The sequence below is a fragment of the Helicoverpa zea genome, chromosome 26 (assembly GCF_022581195.2).
Source record: "Helicoverpa zea isolate HzStark_Cry1AcR chromosome 26, ilHelZeax1.1, whole genome shotgun sequence".
Taxonomy (NCBI): domain Eukaryota; kingdom Metazoa; phylum Arthropoda; class Insecta; order Lepidoptera; family Noctuidae; genus Helicoverpa; species Helicoverpa zea.
In genome coordinates, this window is record NC_061477.1 from 5,091,561 (window position 1) to 5,110,811 (window position 19,251).

The 19,251-nt window shown below is 33.9% G+C and overlaps 2 protein-coding genes across 4 annotated transcripts; one reads left to right on the forward strand and one right to left on the reverse strand.

Moving 5' to 3' along the window:
• Positions 1-338: 338 nt before the first annotated feature.
• Positions 339-5,243, reverse strand: LOC124642912 (valine--tRNA ligase-like). Of its 2 annotated transcripts, none has more exons than XM_047181664.1 (4): positions 5,139-5,243; positions 3,826-3,935; positions 3,040-3,530; positions 339-2,908 (listed from the first exon to the last, which is right to left on the reverse strand). In XM_047181664.1, the coding sequence occupies exons 1-4, from the start codon at positions 5,143-5,145 to the stop codon at positions 787-789; spliced, it is 2,730 nt and encodes a 909-aa protein (XP_047037620.1). In that variant the 5' UTR covers positions 5,146-5,243; the 3' UTR covers positions 339-786. The 2 variants fall into 2 exon arrangements, with proteins under 2 accessions (XP_047037620.1, XP_047037619.1); XM_047181663.1 differs by lacking the exon at positions 5,139-5,243 and adding an exon at positions 4,330-4,888.
• LOC124642913 (seipin) lies at positions 4,980-19,217 on the forward strand. Of its 2 annotated transcripts, none has more exons than XM_047181666.1 (9): positions 4,980-5,118; positions 5,586-5,817; positions 6,182-6,327; positions 13,052-13,136; positions 14,456-14,573; positions 15,147-15,285; positions 16,378-16,463; positions 16,615-16,690; positions 17,091-19,217. In XM_047181666.1, exons 2-9 carry the CDS (start codon positions 5,687-5,689, stop codon positions 17,171-17,173), a joined length of 864 nt encoding a protein of 287 aa, XP_047037622.1. In that variant the 5' UTR covers positions 4,980-5,118; positions 5,586-5,686; the 3' UTR covers positions 17,174-19,217. The 2 variants fall into 2 exon arrangements, with proteins under 2 accessions (XP_047037622.1, XP_047037621.1); XM_047181665.1 differs by lacking the exon at positions 4,980-5,118 and adding an exon at positions 5,168-5,292.
• The last annotated feature ends 34 nt before the right edge of the window (positions 19,218-19,251 follow it).

Below are 19,251 nucleotides of genomic sequence, written 5' to 3' on the forward strand. Positions count from 1 at the left end.
GTAAGTATATTTGTGTTGTGTCTCTATTGTTTACGGTTCTGTTAGAATTTGAAAGAGAGCATCAAAAGGTTTTATGTTATTTACTCAAAAGTCTATTTGGGAATAAACAAAGTTTCTTTTCCATAACAACAATATTTCGTATTGTTTCATTATCTTTTGTGTTTCAGTTTTGACTTTCATAAATGCCAAATGATGATTCTTTTTTTTTACTCACTGTTTACTCTCGATGCTCCTTTCAAATTGTTTCATATTATATTTAAAGTTACTGTAGATAAAAATTGTATTACTTTGGTTCAAAAGGGGCCACTAATTGTTAGTCAATTAAAATAAGAAATCTATTGTCTGTTGTAACTTGTAAAACATTTATTGTATTTTTTTTTTTTTAACAATAAACTTTTTGATTTTTAACATTTCTTCTCAGTTTAAAGTATAATTTCTTTACATGTCTAAAATAACAAGTCATTATGTTAAAAAAAATGAAATCTCAAACAATATCAAATTTCCTGCTTATGAAAATGCACGCACTCTATACATTTGCCACTTTGCAACAAATATTCTTTTGAAACCTAAAAGCAACAAGTTACTTAAAAATGCACATTCTGTTTACGTAGACAAACTATTTAACCATTTAAGAATTCAAACGATTTCCTACGTCATAATTATAACTAAGGGGTCACGTAGACTATCAATTAATTATTGCATTTAATTGATCGTCTAGGCGGCCTCTTAGTAAAAAAATCATTGCAATATTATTCCCTAAAATCTAATTACATAATCTAATTTAATTTACATCAGTCTTTGTAGCTCTTCAAGTTCCTTTTTCTTCGTATTTAATTTTTGTCTGTCCGACGCTTGTGCCCAGTGCGGGGCATGCGTCAAATAATGACTACTTGCAAACTTAGCCTCTAATTTAGACAGACCGTCTTCTAACCACTTAATTTTCTTCTCTAGTTTAGCTCTAGCTGCAAATACAGCTATTTCAAGATCTTCCCCAAGTAGTTCCACTTTCACTTTTGTATCTTTATCCAACATGGCGCTCACGTATTTCTTATCCGGATTCGGTTTGAATTGAACTTCGCCACATCGCGAAAGATTCAAAAATACTGTTTCACTATTTTCTATGTCCGTTTTCAGTTTGTCATCTTCACTTTCAATGAACACGGAAGGTCTCAGTTTATTAGAAATGTTATACAAGCCCTTCATTTCTCTGATTAGATTTACAGTGCCTAAGAATCTATTGACTTGCCACTCGAAGTCGGCATCCTTCCAGTGTTTAAAGTCTTTTTGTTGCGGAAAATCTAAATACTTGTTAGTTGCGTCTTGGAAGTTATGTACGATGTTGTTGGAGAATGTTGGTACTTTGGGTATGAGTTCTTCCGTTAAATATACCATGAAAGGAGCGAGACACCGGAGAGACGTGTTGAGGACGGCGGACAATGTGTGCGCGTGGGCATAAGCCATCTTAGCATCCTTGCCATCCATTCCAGGCTTCGTAGCTTCCAAGTAAATGTCACAAAATTCATTATACATCAGAGTCCTTATTGCTTTTGTTGCCAAATGAAAGTCATAGTTATCCATGGAGACATTCACTTTTTCCACCATTTCTGCCAATCTGCTGAGGATCCATGTATCGAAGTATGTGAGATCGTCAACACTCAAGTTTTTGTCTAACTTTGGTAATTTCATGTAGGCCATTTGGGTGTATCTCACGCTCTGCCAGATTTTGTTGCCGAAGAGCTTGTTGGAGTGGCACGTCGCAATATCGAAGTTTACGTAATGCGACTTTATATCTTGCGAGAGTAGAGTAAACCTCAGAGCGTCAACTCCACATTCCGGTATCCCCTTCGTATTCGTATAGTTAGCCTGATGGTAAGCTAAAGCCTTGTCCATTTCGGCCAAACTCAGAGTTCCGTTTCTATGCATTTCTTTAGTTTTGTCTTTCAAATTCTGTAAACTAATGCCGTCTATAACATCCAGTGGATCTATAACGTTGCCTCGACTTTTGGACATTTTCGCGCCTTTATTGTCGCAAATAACTCCGTGTAGTAACACCTTGTTGAACGGTAGCTGTTCTGTTAATTCTAAGCCGAGTATAACCATTCTATGGACCCAAAACCCGAGGATGTCATGTCCAGTCGCGAGAAGGCTCAAAGGATAAAATGTACCGAAGTCCTTATCTCTATTGACATTTGGCCAACCTAACGCTGCGAATGGATATATACCGGAAGAAAACCAAGTATCAAGAACATCGGAGTCTCTTTCGGCTACAATCATGTCCGGCAAGGTTCTTAAGAACTTGGAAGCTAGCACTTTAGCGGCTGCTTCGTTAGTCGCGGCTACCCACGCTACATCGCGATCTACGCTACATTTGTAAGCCGGGATCTGGTGTCCCCACCACAGCTGTCGAGAAATACACCAGTCCCGATCGTCGCCGGTCCAATTCAACCAGTACTTCACAAACTTGTCAGGTTCGATGACTAGTTTACCTGTCTCTACTAACGAAGCTGCTCTTTCATTTAATTCACTACATGACAAGAACCATTGTTCTTTAGGTAAATGGTCTATGATCCCTCCAGTTCTACTGCACACGGGTAAAGTCATGTGGTGAGGCTTAATACCTCTCATGAGACCCATACCCTCCAACCTCTTAATCACAGCTTTTCGGCAATCGTAGCGTTTCGTATTATTAAAGAAGTCGCCACTGTTTTTCATTTTACCATTCTCGTCAATAACTTCTAGAAGGGGAATATTATGTTCTTTGGCTACTTCGTAATCTATTTTGCTGTGTGCGGGAGTTAGTTTCACAGCGCCAGTTCCTACTTCCATGTCGACAAAATCGTCGAATATAACGGGTATAGTACAGTTTCTAAATGGATGCCAAACCTTCTTGCCTGCTAGATGCGCATACCTAAAAAGAGAAATAATCATATCATACTCAACTTTGGAATAAGTGACTGAGTACTCACAAATCTTTCTCAATCCTAGATTTGAGTATTGAGTAGAATAGGTTAGTAAAAATTTTTGTGATTATTAACATACCTTTCATCTTTTGGATGCACAGCAATGGCTGTATCACCCAACATGGTCTCTGGCATGGTGGTAGCCACAACAACCTCCTCTTTAGATTCAAACACCCTGTATGCAAAGTGGTACATCAAACCAAACCTAATAGGACTTTCATATCCAGGCACGTTAATATCTTTGGGGCCGTTTATTGTGACATTTTCAACCTCTATGTCGGACACCGTAGAATTTAATGTGCTACACCAATTCACAAGTGCCTTTTTACGATATATTAGACCTTTGTTGAAAAGGTTTATAAAGGCTGTATTGACTGCGTGCGTGTGCCTCTGGTCCATTGTGAAGGTTTCTCGTGACCAGTCCAGGGAGCACCCAAGAGTTTTCAACTGGTTGCAAATTGTGTTGCCATGTTTTTCCTTCCATTTCCAAACTTCTTGAAGGAACTTTTCGCGACCAATATCGTAGCGGGATATGTCTTGTCTGGTTTGCAAGTACCTTTCTACAACACCCTGAAAATAGAGAAAATTTTGAATGTTAGTTAACTTACAACATCCATCACATTATGAAAGAGATGGCAATTTTTATAGGTGTGAACTGATAAACAGTAGAACCTGATAAAGGTCATTGAATTTATCAGATTAAAAGGTATTTCTGTTAAAAAATCATGGTATGGTCCATACACTTTTGGGTGAGTACTTTGAGATTGACATTAAACAATTATGTTATGAAAAATATGTCCAGCTCACAGCATCTTCGCTGTCTTATGTATCATAATGTATCCTGCTAACTGAAACCTATCGTTACCTGTGTAGCAATCCCGGCATGATCTATCCCTGGAAGCCATAATACATTGTGGCCCAGGGACCTCTTCTGCCTCACTATCACATCCTGTATTGTGCAGGCTAGAGCATGACCTGGAAATAACAATATAATGGTATATGATAATTGAATCTCTAAAATATATGCCTACTACTAGGTAAGTAAATAAATTGCCTCAGTATATTTATTTATTAAAAAGGGAAAAGCATGTTTCCATACTTGGCAAGACTATTTTATAGCTCCTTACTTCCTATATGGAAGTGTGAAAACCTTTGAAGGGTTCACTAAAAAAAAATAAGAGCCAATATATTGCAATCTAGTGACCAGTGAAGATGTCAATTGGTACTTGACTCCAATAGGATTCTTAGTGGTGAATGTATATAATCTATATCAGAACTTGAGTCTTAGAAAGTATTTTCATTTAGCATGTTGCAAACCCTTCGGTTGCCTCATAAAGTAGCTAAAAACTAGGTTACTATACAAACTAACCTAAATGGAGATTGCCGGTGACATTTGGAGGAGGTAGCACCATGCTGAACATAGGCTTCTCACTTATACTTTCGGCTTTAAAAAGATTATACTGCTCCCACTTCTCATATTTCTTCTTTTCAACGTTTTTGGGCTGGTAAGCAGTTGCCGATACATTTGGTTTGAGAACTACGTTTGTAGTACTAGTAATTAACCTCTGTTGTATGTGCAGAAATGGCACTCTATAATTTTGTAACCGTAACATTTTAGGTTTTATTGATGATTCCACAAATTCTACATTGGTCGATCTGTGTTAAACAATTTTATTTTTAGGGAAATCGTTTTGATTTTGACATTTTGAACAGATGATTAGATAACGTTCCGTTTGCACATTTTGTATTTCAATTTTACCTTAATGCAGTGCTACGAGAATCGTAATCGGAATATACAAAGTTAAACATTATTTATTGTTTAAAAACTTTCCACCTTACGTAAATTTATAAAATGAAATCTTATACACAATTTTGTTTGATTCCAGGCCCAACGAAAGCCTTTTTTTGTATCTATAGATAACATTACATCTACAGCAGCGTGTAATGGTTTGTAGCAGATTTGACTGATTTTGACAGCAAAATTCAGTGTTTCTCGCCAATTAATTTACCATTCATTACGGGAAACCATTACCAGAATTAGTAACCTTTTCGGCAGTCAATACCAAAAATACCATACAACTGGGAAAATAGAGTGCTTGTCGCAATAAAAGTTCTTGCGGAACGTATGAAATATACCTGCTCATTTTAATACAATGAGGTAAATTATATACTAGTCACCTGTCATCCTTCGTTACGACGCATTTATTTAAAGTACATACAATTTCATGGTGTGAAGTGTTTGCAAAGTAGGGGTAGTTTATTTTTTGCAACATGGGAAAGCAAAACGAAGATTTCTACTCTCCTCCTGTGGAAGTGTCAAAATTTAAAAAGGGGTTGTATTTCATGTCAATAACTTGACTTTATTTATCTATCGCCGAACAAAAACAATAAGTAACACTGCATTAACTGACCTCCATCGCTTATCTTATTAATCAACTAGCATCCGCGGCATACTGCGTCATTATCACGCTTGTTCTATCTACGAAACGGACTTAACCCTTGTACGAGCGATATGCACTATCATTACTTTAAGTTTATCTACCCACGATTAAGCACTGTCCACTCGCCTTGACTCAAAAATGTTGGAAAAAAGTCCATTGCGTTATTTGAATCCTTTTACCGTAGTGCGGGAGTATGTTCGGAAGCCCATCGAAGCTTTTCTGTTGAATCAGTACTTGGGGTATAAGAAGAAAACTGATCAAAGTTTAACGAGTGTTAAGGAATTGATGTATAGAGTCGCTATAGTGACTTTGTTTGTGACTGTTATACTGTGGCTGTCAATTTTTATGTATGTGGGCTTCTATAATATTTATATGCCCAATGTTACTCATGTGCGGCCAGTGCATTTTCAATTCAAGTGAGTATTATTTTTATTAAACTACTTATTTATATTATTAGTGATACTTCTGTTGCTTCAATGTCACGGTTTATCTAACCTTGACATCAAACAAACTATTTTATGCCTAAATTATGAACTAAAAATATAGAAATTAAATAAAAAATTCTTGATTTTTTGTTAAAGAAAAACTATTTTGCCTTTTCTGAAACAGAGTAAAAAAAAATTTTTTATCTAATGCTCTATCATATTCATGTCTTGTATGATTATTTTTACCTTTGTTTACCTTTGAAATTCAGATATATTTCTTTGGCAGCGAACCAAAAAATCCCGAGTTTACATTGGCCAGGACTGCTCAGGAATTTAGTATAAACCTTAATTTCAGACCATGTGAGGACAAGTCAGGGATATGCTCGTACCCATACGCTTACGTGCAGCTGACAAAGGCTAGTAACATCCTGATGCCTAAGCAGCCATACCGGATCAAACTCGTTCTTGAGATGCCCGAGTCTCAAGTCAATAAGGACCTAGGTGAGTTTTCGTTACAAGTATTTTATACATCTTTAAAAAAGTGTTTGCATTGACAGTATGTATTCTACTACTTGTATATTACTGGCCGTTTTCCCGCAGTGTCCCGTGGGAGCTACTGCCCGCACCGGGATAAAATATAGCCTATGTTACTCGCAGATAATATAGCTTTCTAATGGTGAAAGAATATTTATAATCGGTCCAGTAGTTTTTGAGTTTATCCATTACAACCAAACAAACAAAATTTTCCTCTTTATAATATCAGTATAGGTGGATGATTTTACAAATTCACTGTTAATCGTCAACATTAATCAGAACTCAGTTTAACTAAAACTGTGTTATGAATGTGTGAACATAAGAGAATGTGGCAGCAATTTACTAGTGACTAAAAATAGATGTTTTTCATGAGATAAAAATACAAAGTCAACATATGTGTCGAAGTTACACTTAAAAAAAAAAGGAATATTTTTGAACTCAAGGAAAAAACATATTTTTTTTTATCTACTTCATCTTACAATATTGTAATCCATGGAAATACCCACACAGCATAAATATACACTCTTGTAGAGATCAATCACCCTTCTCAGTTCAAGAGGTCAACAGGAATCAATCGAGCATAGATAAAAACCTTGCTTTATCAGAGTTATGAAACATTTTCTATTAAACGTGGGCAAAAGGTGAAACTAGGTTGCTTGTATTGAATGATTATCATGTATAGAATAGAATAGAATAGAATAGAATATCATTTATTTGCATAAAACATGGTATACAAGATGGTAAGTTAAAATATAATTGAACATACATGTTTTGCTCAATACATAAGCGTGCAAATTTTACATGCATAACAATACAATAATAAGTTATCTAATCTTATGCTCTAGGAATTCCTTGACACTGTAAAAGCTATTAGTAGACAACCATTTATATAATTTGATTTTGAATAATCTTATATTTAACATTTTGAATTCATTTGGAATTTTATTATACACGCGGACACACATAAACATGCAATTTTTATTGTATTTTGCAAGTCTTGGCAAAACATCTAATGTGAGCCTGTAAGGGTCGCGACGGCTTCGAGAATGAATATCGCTGGCTCTAGTGAACAGCTCTATATGTCTTCGGACAAACAAACAAATTTCTAAAATATAAAGGGACGGCAACGGTAACAAATCAAGTTTTTTAAATATCGGCCTACAAGAGTCGTCAGGTTGAAGCCCATATATTGCTCTAATGCATTTTTTTTGAGCGACAAACGCTCTATTTTGATCAGTGCTATTACCCCATATAATTAAGCCATAACGTAGCACCGATTCCACATATGCATGATACGCAGTAATTGACGTTTTAATGTTCGTTACGTTTTTGATCTGTTTTAGTGCATATACAAACTTATTAATTCTTTTGGAAACTGTATCAACATGTGCTTTCCAGTTGATGTCTTGATCCAAAATTACACCAAGAAATTTCGTTTGTGTTACCTCGTGTAATCTATGTATATTCATTTTAATATTAGATTTCGCATTTGATTTATTAAATTGTATATAAACGGACTTCTTTAAATTAATAGATAGGTTATTTTGTTTTAGCCATTCAATTAAACTCTCAACTACGTTATTAATTTCAGTTTCGTGGTCGGCAATTGTATTGTTTCTTTTATCAGATGTCACAATAATAGATATGTCATCGGCGAATAAAATACATTTATGATTAGTTATGTCAATTATCGAATTTATATATAATAGGAATAGAATAGGGCCTAAAACACTTCCCTGTGGGACGCCATATTTATTATAACTGATTTCAGAATAGTGTAATGTCAGATCATTATTATTATCCATTCTTGTAATGGCCACACATTGTCGTCTATTATTTAGATAAGACGATATCCATTGAAGTGAAATGCCTCTTATGCCAATTGATTCCAATTTCTGCAGCAATAAGTCATGAGAAACTAGATCGAAGGCCTTAGATAAATCAAAGAACAGTCCTGTCGTGTAATGATTATGATTAATATTCGTTAATATTATTTTTATTACATTGTAAATCGCTAACGTTGTGGATTTATTTTTTTGAAAGCCAAACTGTTCCTTCTTTATAATATTAAATTTATTACAGAATTCTATTAATCTTTTATACATACATTTTTCAAATATTTTCGATATAATAGGTATTAAGGTTATTGGACGGTAGTTATTAACGTCTGACTTCTCTCCGTTTTTATAAAGAGGCTTAACAATTGACAGCTTCAGAGCTTCAGGAAAAGTGCCAGTTGAAAATGATAAATTAATTAAATATGATAAAATTTCAATTAGTTCATTAGTGCATGCTTTAATAATTTTCGTGTTAATTTCATCATAGCCTTCAGAATTTGTGTTATTTAATGACATTATCACCTCTCTAACTTCATTTTTTGATACTGGTTTAAGAAACATAGAGTGGGCTATTGAACATTCGCTACAGTTTAGTGCTACACAATTACTAGAGGAATGCGCCATATTAATATAGTGTTGATTAAAAACTGTTGCTATTTCTTTGGGATCTGAAATCACCTTGCTATCAATTTGAATATATTCAATGCTATCCCTATGAGTGTTGTCCATGATCTCATCTTTTATTACTCTCCATACAGCTTTACATTTGTTTTCACTGTTGTTTATGAATTTGATGTTAGCGTTCTTTTTTGATGAGTAAATACATTTTTGTAAAATCTTTGAGTATTTGATGTATTTGGTTTTATTTCTTACATTTTTGCTCTTATAATATTTGAAGCGCAAATACCGTTTTGTTTTGCAACACTGTTTTAGACCTTTTGTTATCCAGGTCTGTTTTCTTTTACTATTAAGGTTCACTTTTATCTTTATTCTTGGGAAACACAGATTATGAAAAAGGCATACTAATTCGTGAAAAGAATTAAATGCTAAATTTAAGTCGTTCTTCGCGTAGGCATCGGACCATGACAGATTACCTATGCATTCCTTAAATTTCTTGATATTATCCAAACTATAATCTCTTTTATAAAAATTATATCTTGCCTGGTTTTGTATCTGTTTTAAGGGGAAAGTCAACATTTGTGCAGTGTCGTGGTCGGATAGATGAAGTGGCAGTATTGTAGCATTAGCATTGGGGATATTACTTAGAATGTGATCGATACAGGAAGATTTGCGAGTTGGACTGTTAATATGTAATTTTAAGTTATAATTGTATGATAGTTCTTGCAATTGATTAGCAATATTATTTTTTAGGAGCGTATTAATGTTAAAGTCGCCTGCCAAGACCACGCTTATTTTGGAATTATATTTTTTAAATATATGATCCAGGAGACTGTTTAATTTAATCAAAAAATTTGTGGGATCGGAGTGAGGTGTTCTATAAATACAGATAATAATCAACTTCTGATGTGGAAGTTCTACGCCACATACTTCGAAGGTATTTTGAGTCGCGTATGTACTTATGAAAGGTAATTCTTTATAAACGAGATTTTTTTTAAGCAGAATACAGGTACCGCCCCTTTGCTTTTCTCTGCAAAAATAAGCCGTCATATTGTAGCCATGGATTTTGACATGCGATTCACTACCTTTTTTTATGAAGGTCTCGGAGAGGCATATTGCGTCTGGACTATTGTTTATCTCTTGGAGTTCTTGTAGTGTAAGTTCAAGGAGCTCTTTTTTGGATAGGATACTAGCAATGTTTTGGTGTAGTATTTTAAAACTATGAGATCTCGGAATTTCTGACTCGAAATAACTTTGAATTATTTTTTATTACCGGAAAATAATACGGGATTGTTCCTTTTTTGGGTTTCTCGGTGGAGGTTATTAAGATTTCTGATTGTTGCCGAGAAAGGCTTACACGATCAAAATAGAACGGAATTGTTCCTTTTTTAGGTTTATTAAGTTTGATGTTCTTATTAGCACTTGATTTGTTACTTCGCATATGATTGACAAGGTTCCTAGGATCAAGGTATTTCTCATAATAATCATTATAGTCAATTAGATAATTAATTTTAGTACACAATTCGGATATGTTATTAGATTTACATTCAAGAAATTTACATTTTTTATAATTTATACATACATTTTTAAGACGATAATTAAGTTTATTAACATCAAAGAACTCATTTTTAAACACATTTAAGACAATGGTCATGTTATTATAAAATGTATCTAGTATAGTTTGTAATTGAGATAATACATAGTTTAAATTGTGATCATTTTCTCCTAAACAAATTACAAGTTTGTCATTATGATTTAATTTAGCGTAACGGCAGCTCATTATTATTTGACTACTGAGTGCGTTTGGTTTCGTATTCGCGGTGATCGTATACTTTTCATACCTCGTATTTTGTCTCGAATGTATCATGGCTGCTGCTAGACCAACACACTGCTGAGAGCCAAAGATAAAAACCCTACTCGTCGGTTCGTGCTTTTGCTCTTCGCTGTAAGTAGGCGCGTCGAGGTTACTTGTAGTATTTGTAGTTCCATGATTACTTCTTAATAATGCCTCTGTAGATGTTCGAGCTGTTATATTACTACGTTGCATCGTTTCCATTGTTTTTGTGAGAGTTTCAATCTGTTGTTGTGCTTCTTTCAGATTTTGTTGAAGATCCGCGATTTTTTGTTGAAGAGAAATAACTTCAATGCTCTTGTAAAAGTCGATATTCGTTTTATTTGGCAAAGGAGTACAAGGTGTAGAGACCGAGTTTTGAGGCAGTAGGGAGAGTCTTTTCCTCTTCTGTTTGAAAGCTGGGCTGTTTTCAGAGGTTATTGGAGAATAGCACAGTGATTTTAACATTTTTATTTCTGCAGTTAATTTATTTATTTGCTGGTTAAGATTGCTATTTTCTAGAAGGGTATTCTCTAGTTCATTTTCTGCACTATCCAGTTTAAGTGTAAGAACTTCTATGGTGTTTTTCATTTCCAAAACTGTTAATGTTTCAGATATTTCAGATATTGTGCCATCAACGCTGTGAGAAAGTTTATTAGGTGTATCAAATGTCTCATCTGAAGATTCATTTTCGGATAGTATGTGGGAATCCAAGATGTCGTTAGTTTTAAGGGTGGCTGTTGCAAATTGCTTATTTTCCCGGAAGTTATCACTAGGTCCTGGGCCTGGGGATAGATTTTTAAAATGTAGGTTAGGTCGTTTTCTCGTTGTAATGTTTGATATATCAGATATAGGATCGATAGTAGGGCCTTTTTTCTTGCATAGTTTGCATCGCCATTTCTTCTTAGATTCCTGGTCCATAAGACGGTAGGTTTGTTCCGGATAACCATCACAATCCGGCTCGTAACGGTTGTTACACGTTGAACATAAAGCTGTCTTCCTGATGTCGACTGACTTTTTGCATTTAAAGCATATAACTTTTTCAGATATTTTGCGGTCGCTTTTTGCACTATTTTTAGTCGACATTTTGTAATTTTATTTAGAATTGTCTTTAAATAATTCGTAAAAAAGTAAAGAAAAAGTAAAGAAGTAGTAAAAATCACAAAATTAGTATCGCGGCGAGTTGTGGCTGCCGAGATTCGAACGTAGACTCGTTTGAGTTCCAGAAGCGCACTTAGAAACCGCTGCGTTGCGAGCAAGTTTAGTTAAGCTTTCAAATTAGAGTACTGTTGCCCAGTTATAATAATTAGTGGTCGTTGACATTTCACCAATAGGATTCAAGATAACCATTTATGGTCACACAACGCACATCGTACACTCTATGATGAGTCACACTGAGTCACTGGTTCACGATTCCTTTGTTTATTTAAGTTTTTGCCGTTTTGTTTTTTGATGTTTATTAACACATTGTTTGACTTGAATAAAAACTGCTTTCGCGGTGCTTTTACTTATTACTTTGTGCATCGACTAATATCAATTTGATTGTTGAGAACTTGTATTTACTGTTTAATAAAAAATACTTCAACGGAGCTATCACTCTTCGTGTACGTCTGCGAGGACGCGCGCGCGCAAACTGAACAAGAAATGATGATGATGATATCCTGTTAACTTTTAAAAGACTATCAGAGCACCACTTGTGCAACAAATGAATGTTTCTTTATTTTCTTATTAGTGACCCGCGCCGGCTTCGCTCGTCATAACAGTATTTCCACACTTTTTAGTGTATGTAATTATACATATAAACCTTCCTCTTTAATCACTCTATCTATTAAAAAAAACCGCATGAAAATTGGTTGCGTAGTTTCGAAGATTTAAGCGTACAAAAGGACATAGGGACAGAAAAAGTGACTTTTTTTTATACTATGTAGTGATATATATTCTTTACTTAAACTTAACATTTACTTGCGAGCGAATCTGTTGCTTATCCTAAACTTAATTTATATGTTTTCATAACAGAATTGAACAATTGGATTCTTTTTACCATATTTTATTCCTTATGAGTGACTTAGGGCTTGCAGAAGGAATTTCCACTTCTTTCTATCAGCAAGTAATTTCATGTCCTTGTACGTGTAGATGTAATGGTATTTTTCAAGCATGTTTCTTAACACATAGTCAAAATCCATTGGTTCCGGTATTTAAATCATGCAATTTTGAACTCTAAGAAATGGACTTAAGATTCTTTTTATGACCTTGTTGCAGTAGATTTGTTAAATCCTTGATTTAATCTTTATCACACTGGACTGGACTTTGATTTATATTTTATTACTCAGAATACTTCCCTGACAAGTTTACCTATACAAATATCTCAAACTGATAAATAATTTATAATTATGTATGATTTCAGGAATGTTCATGGTTTGCGTACAGATGCGCGCTAAGGGCGGTTATCTTGTCAGCTCATCATGTAGGTCTGCTATGATCAGATACAGGTAATTTTAGTATCCATATTTTTACATTGTCTACAAAAATGAATTGCAAGAAGGCCCCCAAAACCCCTTACCTTAAATGAAGTATCCAGTGAAAGTATCTGTTTAATTAAAGCACATTCATATAACATTTAAAATAGTCTGTTTTCCTATTTTCTTTGCCATGGCAAACGACATTATAGTAAGTTCAACTCAGTCTTGCGCGCGGCCTTATGTGTGGGTAACCCTTGTACATACACAGTGACTTTGTGTGCGTGACAAGAGGTACAGTCGGGTACAAATACAGTTATTTAGGGGTTACGGCTGTTTAAAGAAAAACAGTTATTACGTAATTTAATGTTTATTTATTTATAATGATTCTGAATCGCTACTTGAAAAATCAAATGATGAATTTTCGGATTCGCTACTCTCACCGAGGTAAATTATAAATTTTGACTCCATGTCAAAATGTCTATAGTATTTTTCTTTTTTCTTTTGTACATGTCGACAAGTATTACCCAACATCCCTTCATCAATATGACTTAAACGTTCATTTATGAGTTTCATTATTTCCGTCTTATTTTGGTCGACATTATGCGAAGCAATATTATTTTTTAAAATTCCCCACACATTTTGTTTACATTATTATACTAGATTATACGTCTTTTTACATTCTTAGTCCACACTTTTATTTATTGTCCGCGTACCCCGAGATCTAGAAAATATGTAAGGAGTATTTAATTCATCTTAGATATTTCACCTCATTTATTTCTTAGATACTGTCAACGTCAATTTGAAAAAACTTATGAGAAAATAATGAAAAACTGTAAAATGTAATAATAAAAAGCTTTGAATGTTGTTTCATTTTTTGAAACGCTACCTGACTCCTTAAACATTTTCTCCGTGAAGAACTAGACATTTTCGTAAACGACTGTACCCATAACAAAAAGCGATAAGAACACGTCATGCTCGGACGACGTCACTGTCACACGAATGAAAGTTGTATATTTACAAGCCGACGCACACATAGGGCCGCGCGCAAATCTGAGTTGAACTATCTATAGTATACTCAAATGTTGTATTTCACGAAAGCGGATGATCCTCCCCAGCGACTCAAACAAAAGACAATGTACATTGTACAGTCAACTTCAGGTCAGTGGTAACAGTTTTATAGGAAAATCGTACTTATTACTATTGAGTTAAGTTGCATGCCAGTTACCACTGATGTGCAGTCCACCGTATAATACCTACATTTACAGCTTACACATTTTCATGAAATTAAACATCTCTAACAGTTTCGTCGACTCCACTTACCTTAGCTAATATATTCCACTATAATCCAGATCTCTACTGCATCACATAATGAGGACGTTCGTACTGTCGCCGCTGTACCTCGGAGGCGTTGATGAGGAGAAACAACAGCTCAGGGTAGAACTGTTCAGCGATTTCGAAGATGATCCGGTGAGTGATAAAGTTATAGTAAAGTGTGTCTGTGTAGTATAAAGGATAATGGTAATTTGAATGTCATTGAAAGAATATAAATACTTTAGGACAATACAAACAAATATGTATGAGTACATCAGGCGGTCCTGTTGCTAAAAAGTATCATTATATTTGGTGGTGTAGAAATGATATGGTCTATTCTCATCCGAGAGATATTTTCAATCATTAAACAATATTTCAGGATTTTAAGATTTCTCTAAAGCCTTCGATTGCGATCACGATAGCTCACTCTCAGCTCAATTATTATAATGGTATCCAAAACCTAGCACATGATGTAATAGACGCTTACTTACAGCAGGTTGCGATGCTTAGATGATTTATTCTACAATTTCTTCGAACTCCCATATCGATTAGGTGTTCCTCAGGGCTTGGTTCTGGGTCCATTCTTATTTATTCTTGTAATCAATTTATAATAATCAAAAACCTTGTATCTATTTATTTAGAATTTTACATGTCCCTCTATATTTGTCTATTCAACTCACCTTTCATTCCTAGATGATGAATATTATAATAACTTTACTTTTGAAACAGGACAAACCCGCAACAGACGCATACGTAGAACTGCAGTCACGTTTCGCTCAAGTGTACTCGAGCGAGCTGCATGTACAAGCACATTTCACTGGGTTACGTTACCTTATGTTCAACTGGCCCAAGATATCTGCTATATTTGGTAAGTTTACTTGATAAAGTACTATCAACCAATCAATGTCATTTATGATCCACCTTAAGCAAAGGAGATGGCCAAAAAAACACCCAGAGTCGACAGAAACTTCATATGTACGATTGGATTCAGTATAATGTAAGGATTAAAAAAAGTATTTCATATCATCTAAAAACCATGGGGTTCTCTTTTTATAACGTTTTTTCGATCATGATTTTAGTTCACAGAAAAGTTTACTTTTACTGTTTCATGTTCATTAGAAGTTGAATGCAGACTCATGATTGGACCGTTTTGCATCGCTAAGTCATTTGTTACATTTGACAATGTCACATGGCGCGATTTTCAAAGACAATTTTTAAAGACGTTTCATAGCCAGTTGTGAAGGTTGCATATAACTGCGAAACCTCTCCAAGTATGTAAGGTCGGTGCTTTCGTGTTTGGAGTGGTTAAATATAAGACCTTTTAATCACCAGGCAATCTCAGTAACTATGGGGATATTACTGTTGGCTAGTATAATCTTAGTGTACATAGATTTTTTTTATGTTCCTTGATGTAAATGATCTTTAAAATCAATATAAATTCAACGACCTCTTTTTGTGAAAATATGATATAGCTCCTATACCCCATGGATTTCAGGCTGGAGTTTTTGGCACCATCAAAGGTCTATCATAATGAACCTATTGGTAAGCATTTCATTGCTGTCGATTCTGGGTTTTTTTACTATGAAAATTTGGCCATCTCCTTTTCAGAGATAATCAAATACAATAAGGTCGACATTCGGCATGCATTGTCATGGAGGTAGTCTTTATTTTGTTGTCAATTTCAAACAATTTATTGACAGCAGATCATACATATCATTGGTCGAAAGTACATGTAGAGAAGCACATTATAAGAGAATTTCATATAATTTTACCTGTCCGAGTCACGAAAAATTATACCTGTACCAATATTAGATTATCAAATACAAAACTTCTTGTTGATCAATAACTTGTTGATCAACAACTAATAAACTTCTTGTTGATCAACAACTTGATGGGTTGTACTTACCAAAATGAGAAATTTTATTTTTGACAAACACATAGAATGTGCTCTGTTTTTCAGGTATCTGCACAAACTTGTTCTTCGTGTCCCTAGTGTTTGTACTGAGCTGGTACCATCTACAAGACGGCTTGCCCGACTTTATCAAAGTGAGTATTTTGGTTTTTAATAATTCATTAACAATAATATTTCCGTTAACTTGCTTCAATAGAGGTAAAGTGTTGACTATAGGCACTATCTAAATACATTTTTGGGTCACTATTTACTGTTTTATATACTTACTCCGTTTTCTTGTTTCAGAATAAATTTCGTTCTGAGATAAAGACTGAAGACGACGACAAAGATTTCATTGGAAAAGTTAAATTGGAGAGAGAAGGTGAGTTGGTACATTTAACTTTTACATAAATAAAAAAACTACTTTTTAAAATAGTTGCCCACAGCTCAAACGTTTTACAAAAACGGGCATTTATGTTAATCGTGATTTATTGGATATTCGAAGGGCCAGGCCACAACAGTGCGTTGCGGCGTCGCATCGCAAAAACAACATTGCACAGCTATGCGATTAATATGATATGCGTCGTTGATTTTTGCGATGCGACGCCGCAACGCACTGTTGTGGCCTGGCCCGAAGGGTTTTAGTGACTGGAATATTATATGTCGCTAGTTCTCTAGACAAGTACTTAATCTAAAATTAAAACAGTAACGTTCTACTCACTAATAAACAGCAGATTAAGGTTTTTTACATAGGTCTAATGATAAAATTTTCTATTTATTAGATTCTTCTTCATATTTCGAAGAGGATGCTCTTTTAAAGGAATTCCAACAAATTGAATCAAAGGAGGAAACCAAGAAGACTTAAATGTGATTACGAAATTATCTATACATTTTATTTTTAATTTGTTTTAATTATACATGTTACTTATATTTTAATCAAATAAATATGTAAGAGAATAACTGAGAACATTTTTGGAAAAAAGTTAGTAGTACAAATCGAAATATTTTTGAGCAACCAATATTTTTTTTGTGATTATAGTGCCATTTTAATTTCTGATCCTGGATTTTTTTAATAAAACTTGCATATTTTATTTTTTATATGCGATTTAAGTACAAAGAAGCATTTGTGATTGCATTTTTTTCTGTATTTAATTCAAGAAATGTTCTCAGTTTTACTCTTTAAAAACTGTAGGTAACTACTTAGATACCTTAAGAAATGCTTTAGGCCTAGTTTTCGCTAAAGTGGAGAAGTTTTTCAACAACCAATAGAATTTGTTGTTTAAATATCTCGTCCTATCCCATTTAGTAGTATTTCTGTGTGGAAAAAATCTATTCATCATCATCATCTCAGCCATAGGACGTCCACTGCTGAACATAGGCCTCCCCCTTAGATCTCCACAGATACCTGTTGGAGGCGACCTGCATCCTGCGTCTTCCGGCGACCTTGATAAGGTCGTCTGTCCACCTTGTTGGTGGACGAAAAATCTATTGGTTGTTTAAAAACTCTGCTTGGCTTTTAGGCCTAGAACTTTTCAATCTGACATTGGGCCAAGTAATGTGTTGCCAGATATACCGATTTTTTAGAATTGATGTTGTTAAGCTCTCTGAAAAATAAAAAAAATCTTACTTTTTTGTAGAAATAGCAAAAGTGAAAAATGTAACCTGGCAACACCAGAGAGGCGATAGTAGTTTCATAAAATCACATTAATTTACGACGTTTTTTTGTTGAGTTGCTATTGTTAGAGTTTATTTAGGCTATGTTAAAACATATCGATAAGTTGTCGTAGTAGTTATGTTACAAAATAACCCAGTAAATGTGCCCAGTAGAAATGAAAGTTACGAATTCATGACGCCCTGCGTAATAAACAAAAACTACTTAAAACTATATTGGAGTTTTCTAAGAATAAGGGTATGTTACAACAAAAATATTTAAACTTTGCAAACATCTACATAAAAACAACTGAACCAATTTAGATGAATTTTCGTACAGAGATAGCTAAAGCTTGGGACTGGACTATTAAAATTTGGATATAATCCTTGAAGAGTTCTATTAGGATGAGAGTGTGACTGAATTTGCACCTAACTATTTACGTATGTAAAAAGTAATTACTGTCTATCACAAAATAAGATATTGAAGTTTCCGAATCATGTACCTACTTAAAAAAGTTTTAAATATTACCTTTATATGCCTATAATAATTAGGTAAAAATCTGTCTTAATATACCTTCACCAAATACCTACAGCTTATTGCAAGTAATAGTAATTTAATATGTATTTTAATAATGTGACTGAACTTAAAAATAATAATATTGTATCTATGTTAGTGCCTTCGGAAAGTAGCGAATTTTCATGACTTTTCCTTTCCGCTTTCGATGTTGTACTTATTTATAAGTAAAGATATTATGGAAGGAATTTTATGTGATACAAGATGTTGCAATTAAAAAAAATATCGATGTCTGTTGGTATAATGTTTATTGTAAGCTTTATGTACGTTTTACTTAAAAAGACAATCTTATGATGTGTTAAATTCTGATTAAAAATGCCCTGACATTTAATTATTTAATCAACACACAGTATAATAGCTACTTATAAAATAATGGTTGATTTTTCTTTTAGGGTACCAAAGAAAATGTTAGCTATTAAAACATATTGCTTTTAAATTTTATATTCTATTTTATTATGAACGATAAAGTAGCTTATAAAATATTCGATTTGGCTCAAGTATATTTATTTAGCAAAAAATTTTACATACTAAATAAGCAATATACAGACAGACATAAAAATAATATGTGTATATAAAATACCAGGGAGATCTATAAATGTATTGAATGCATGATATTTATGAAGATTATAATGTGATAAATATTTTTTACTTTGGAATTAGAAAATAAATATTGATGTTGTCTAAACGGTTTTTTATTGTTTTCCACAATAAAAAGAATG

Bases quoted from the DNA above. Each gene is read 5' to 3' on its own strand.
- LOC124642912 (XM_047181663.1), bottom strand. From the start codon at position 4,573: ATGTTACGGTTACAAAATTATAGAGTGCCATTTCTGCACATACAACAG. The intron at 3,531-3,825 runs GTAACGATAGGT...CTCTATTTTCAG, and splicing joins ATGCCGGGATTGCTACACAG to GGTGTTGTAGAAAGGTACTT. The intron at 2,909-3,039 runs GTATGTTAATAA...TTCTCTTTTTAG, and splicing joins GTGCATCCAAAAGATGAAAG to GTATGCGCATCTAGCAGGCA.
- LOC124642913 (XM_047181665.1), top strand. From the start codon at position 5,232: ATGGGAAAGCAAAACGAAGATTTCTACTCTCCTCCTGTGGAAGTGTCA. The intron at 5,818-6,181 runs GTGAGTATTATT...CCTTAATTTCAG, and splicing joins CCAGTGCATTTTCAATTCAA to ACCATGTGAGGACAAGTCAG. The intron at 16,691-17,090 runs GTGAGTTGGTAC...TCTATTTATTAG, and splicing joins AGTTAAATTGGAGAGAGAAG to ATTCTTCTTCATATTTCGAA.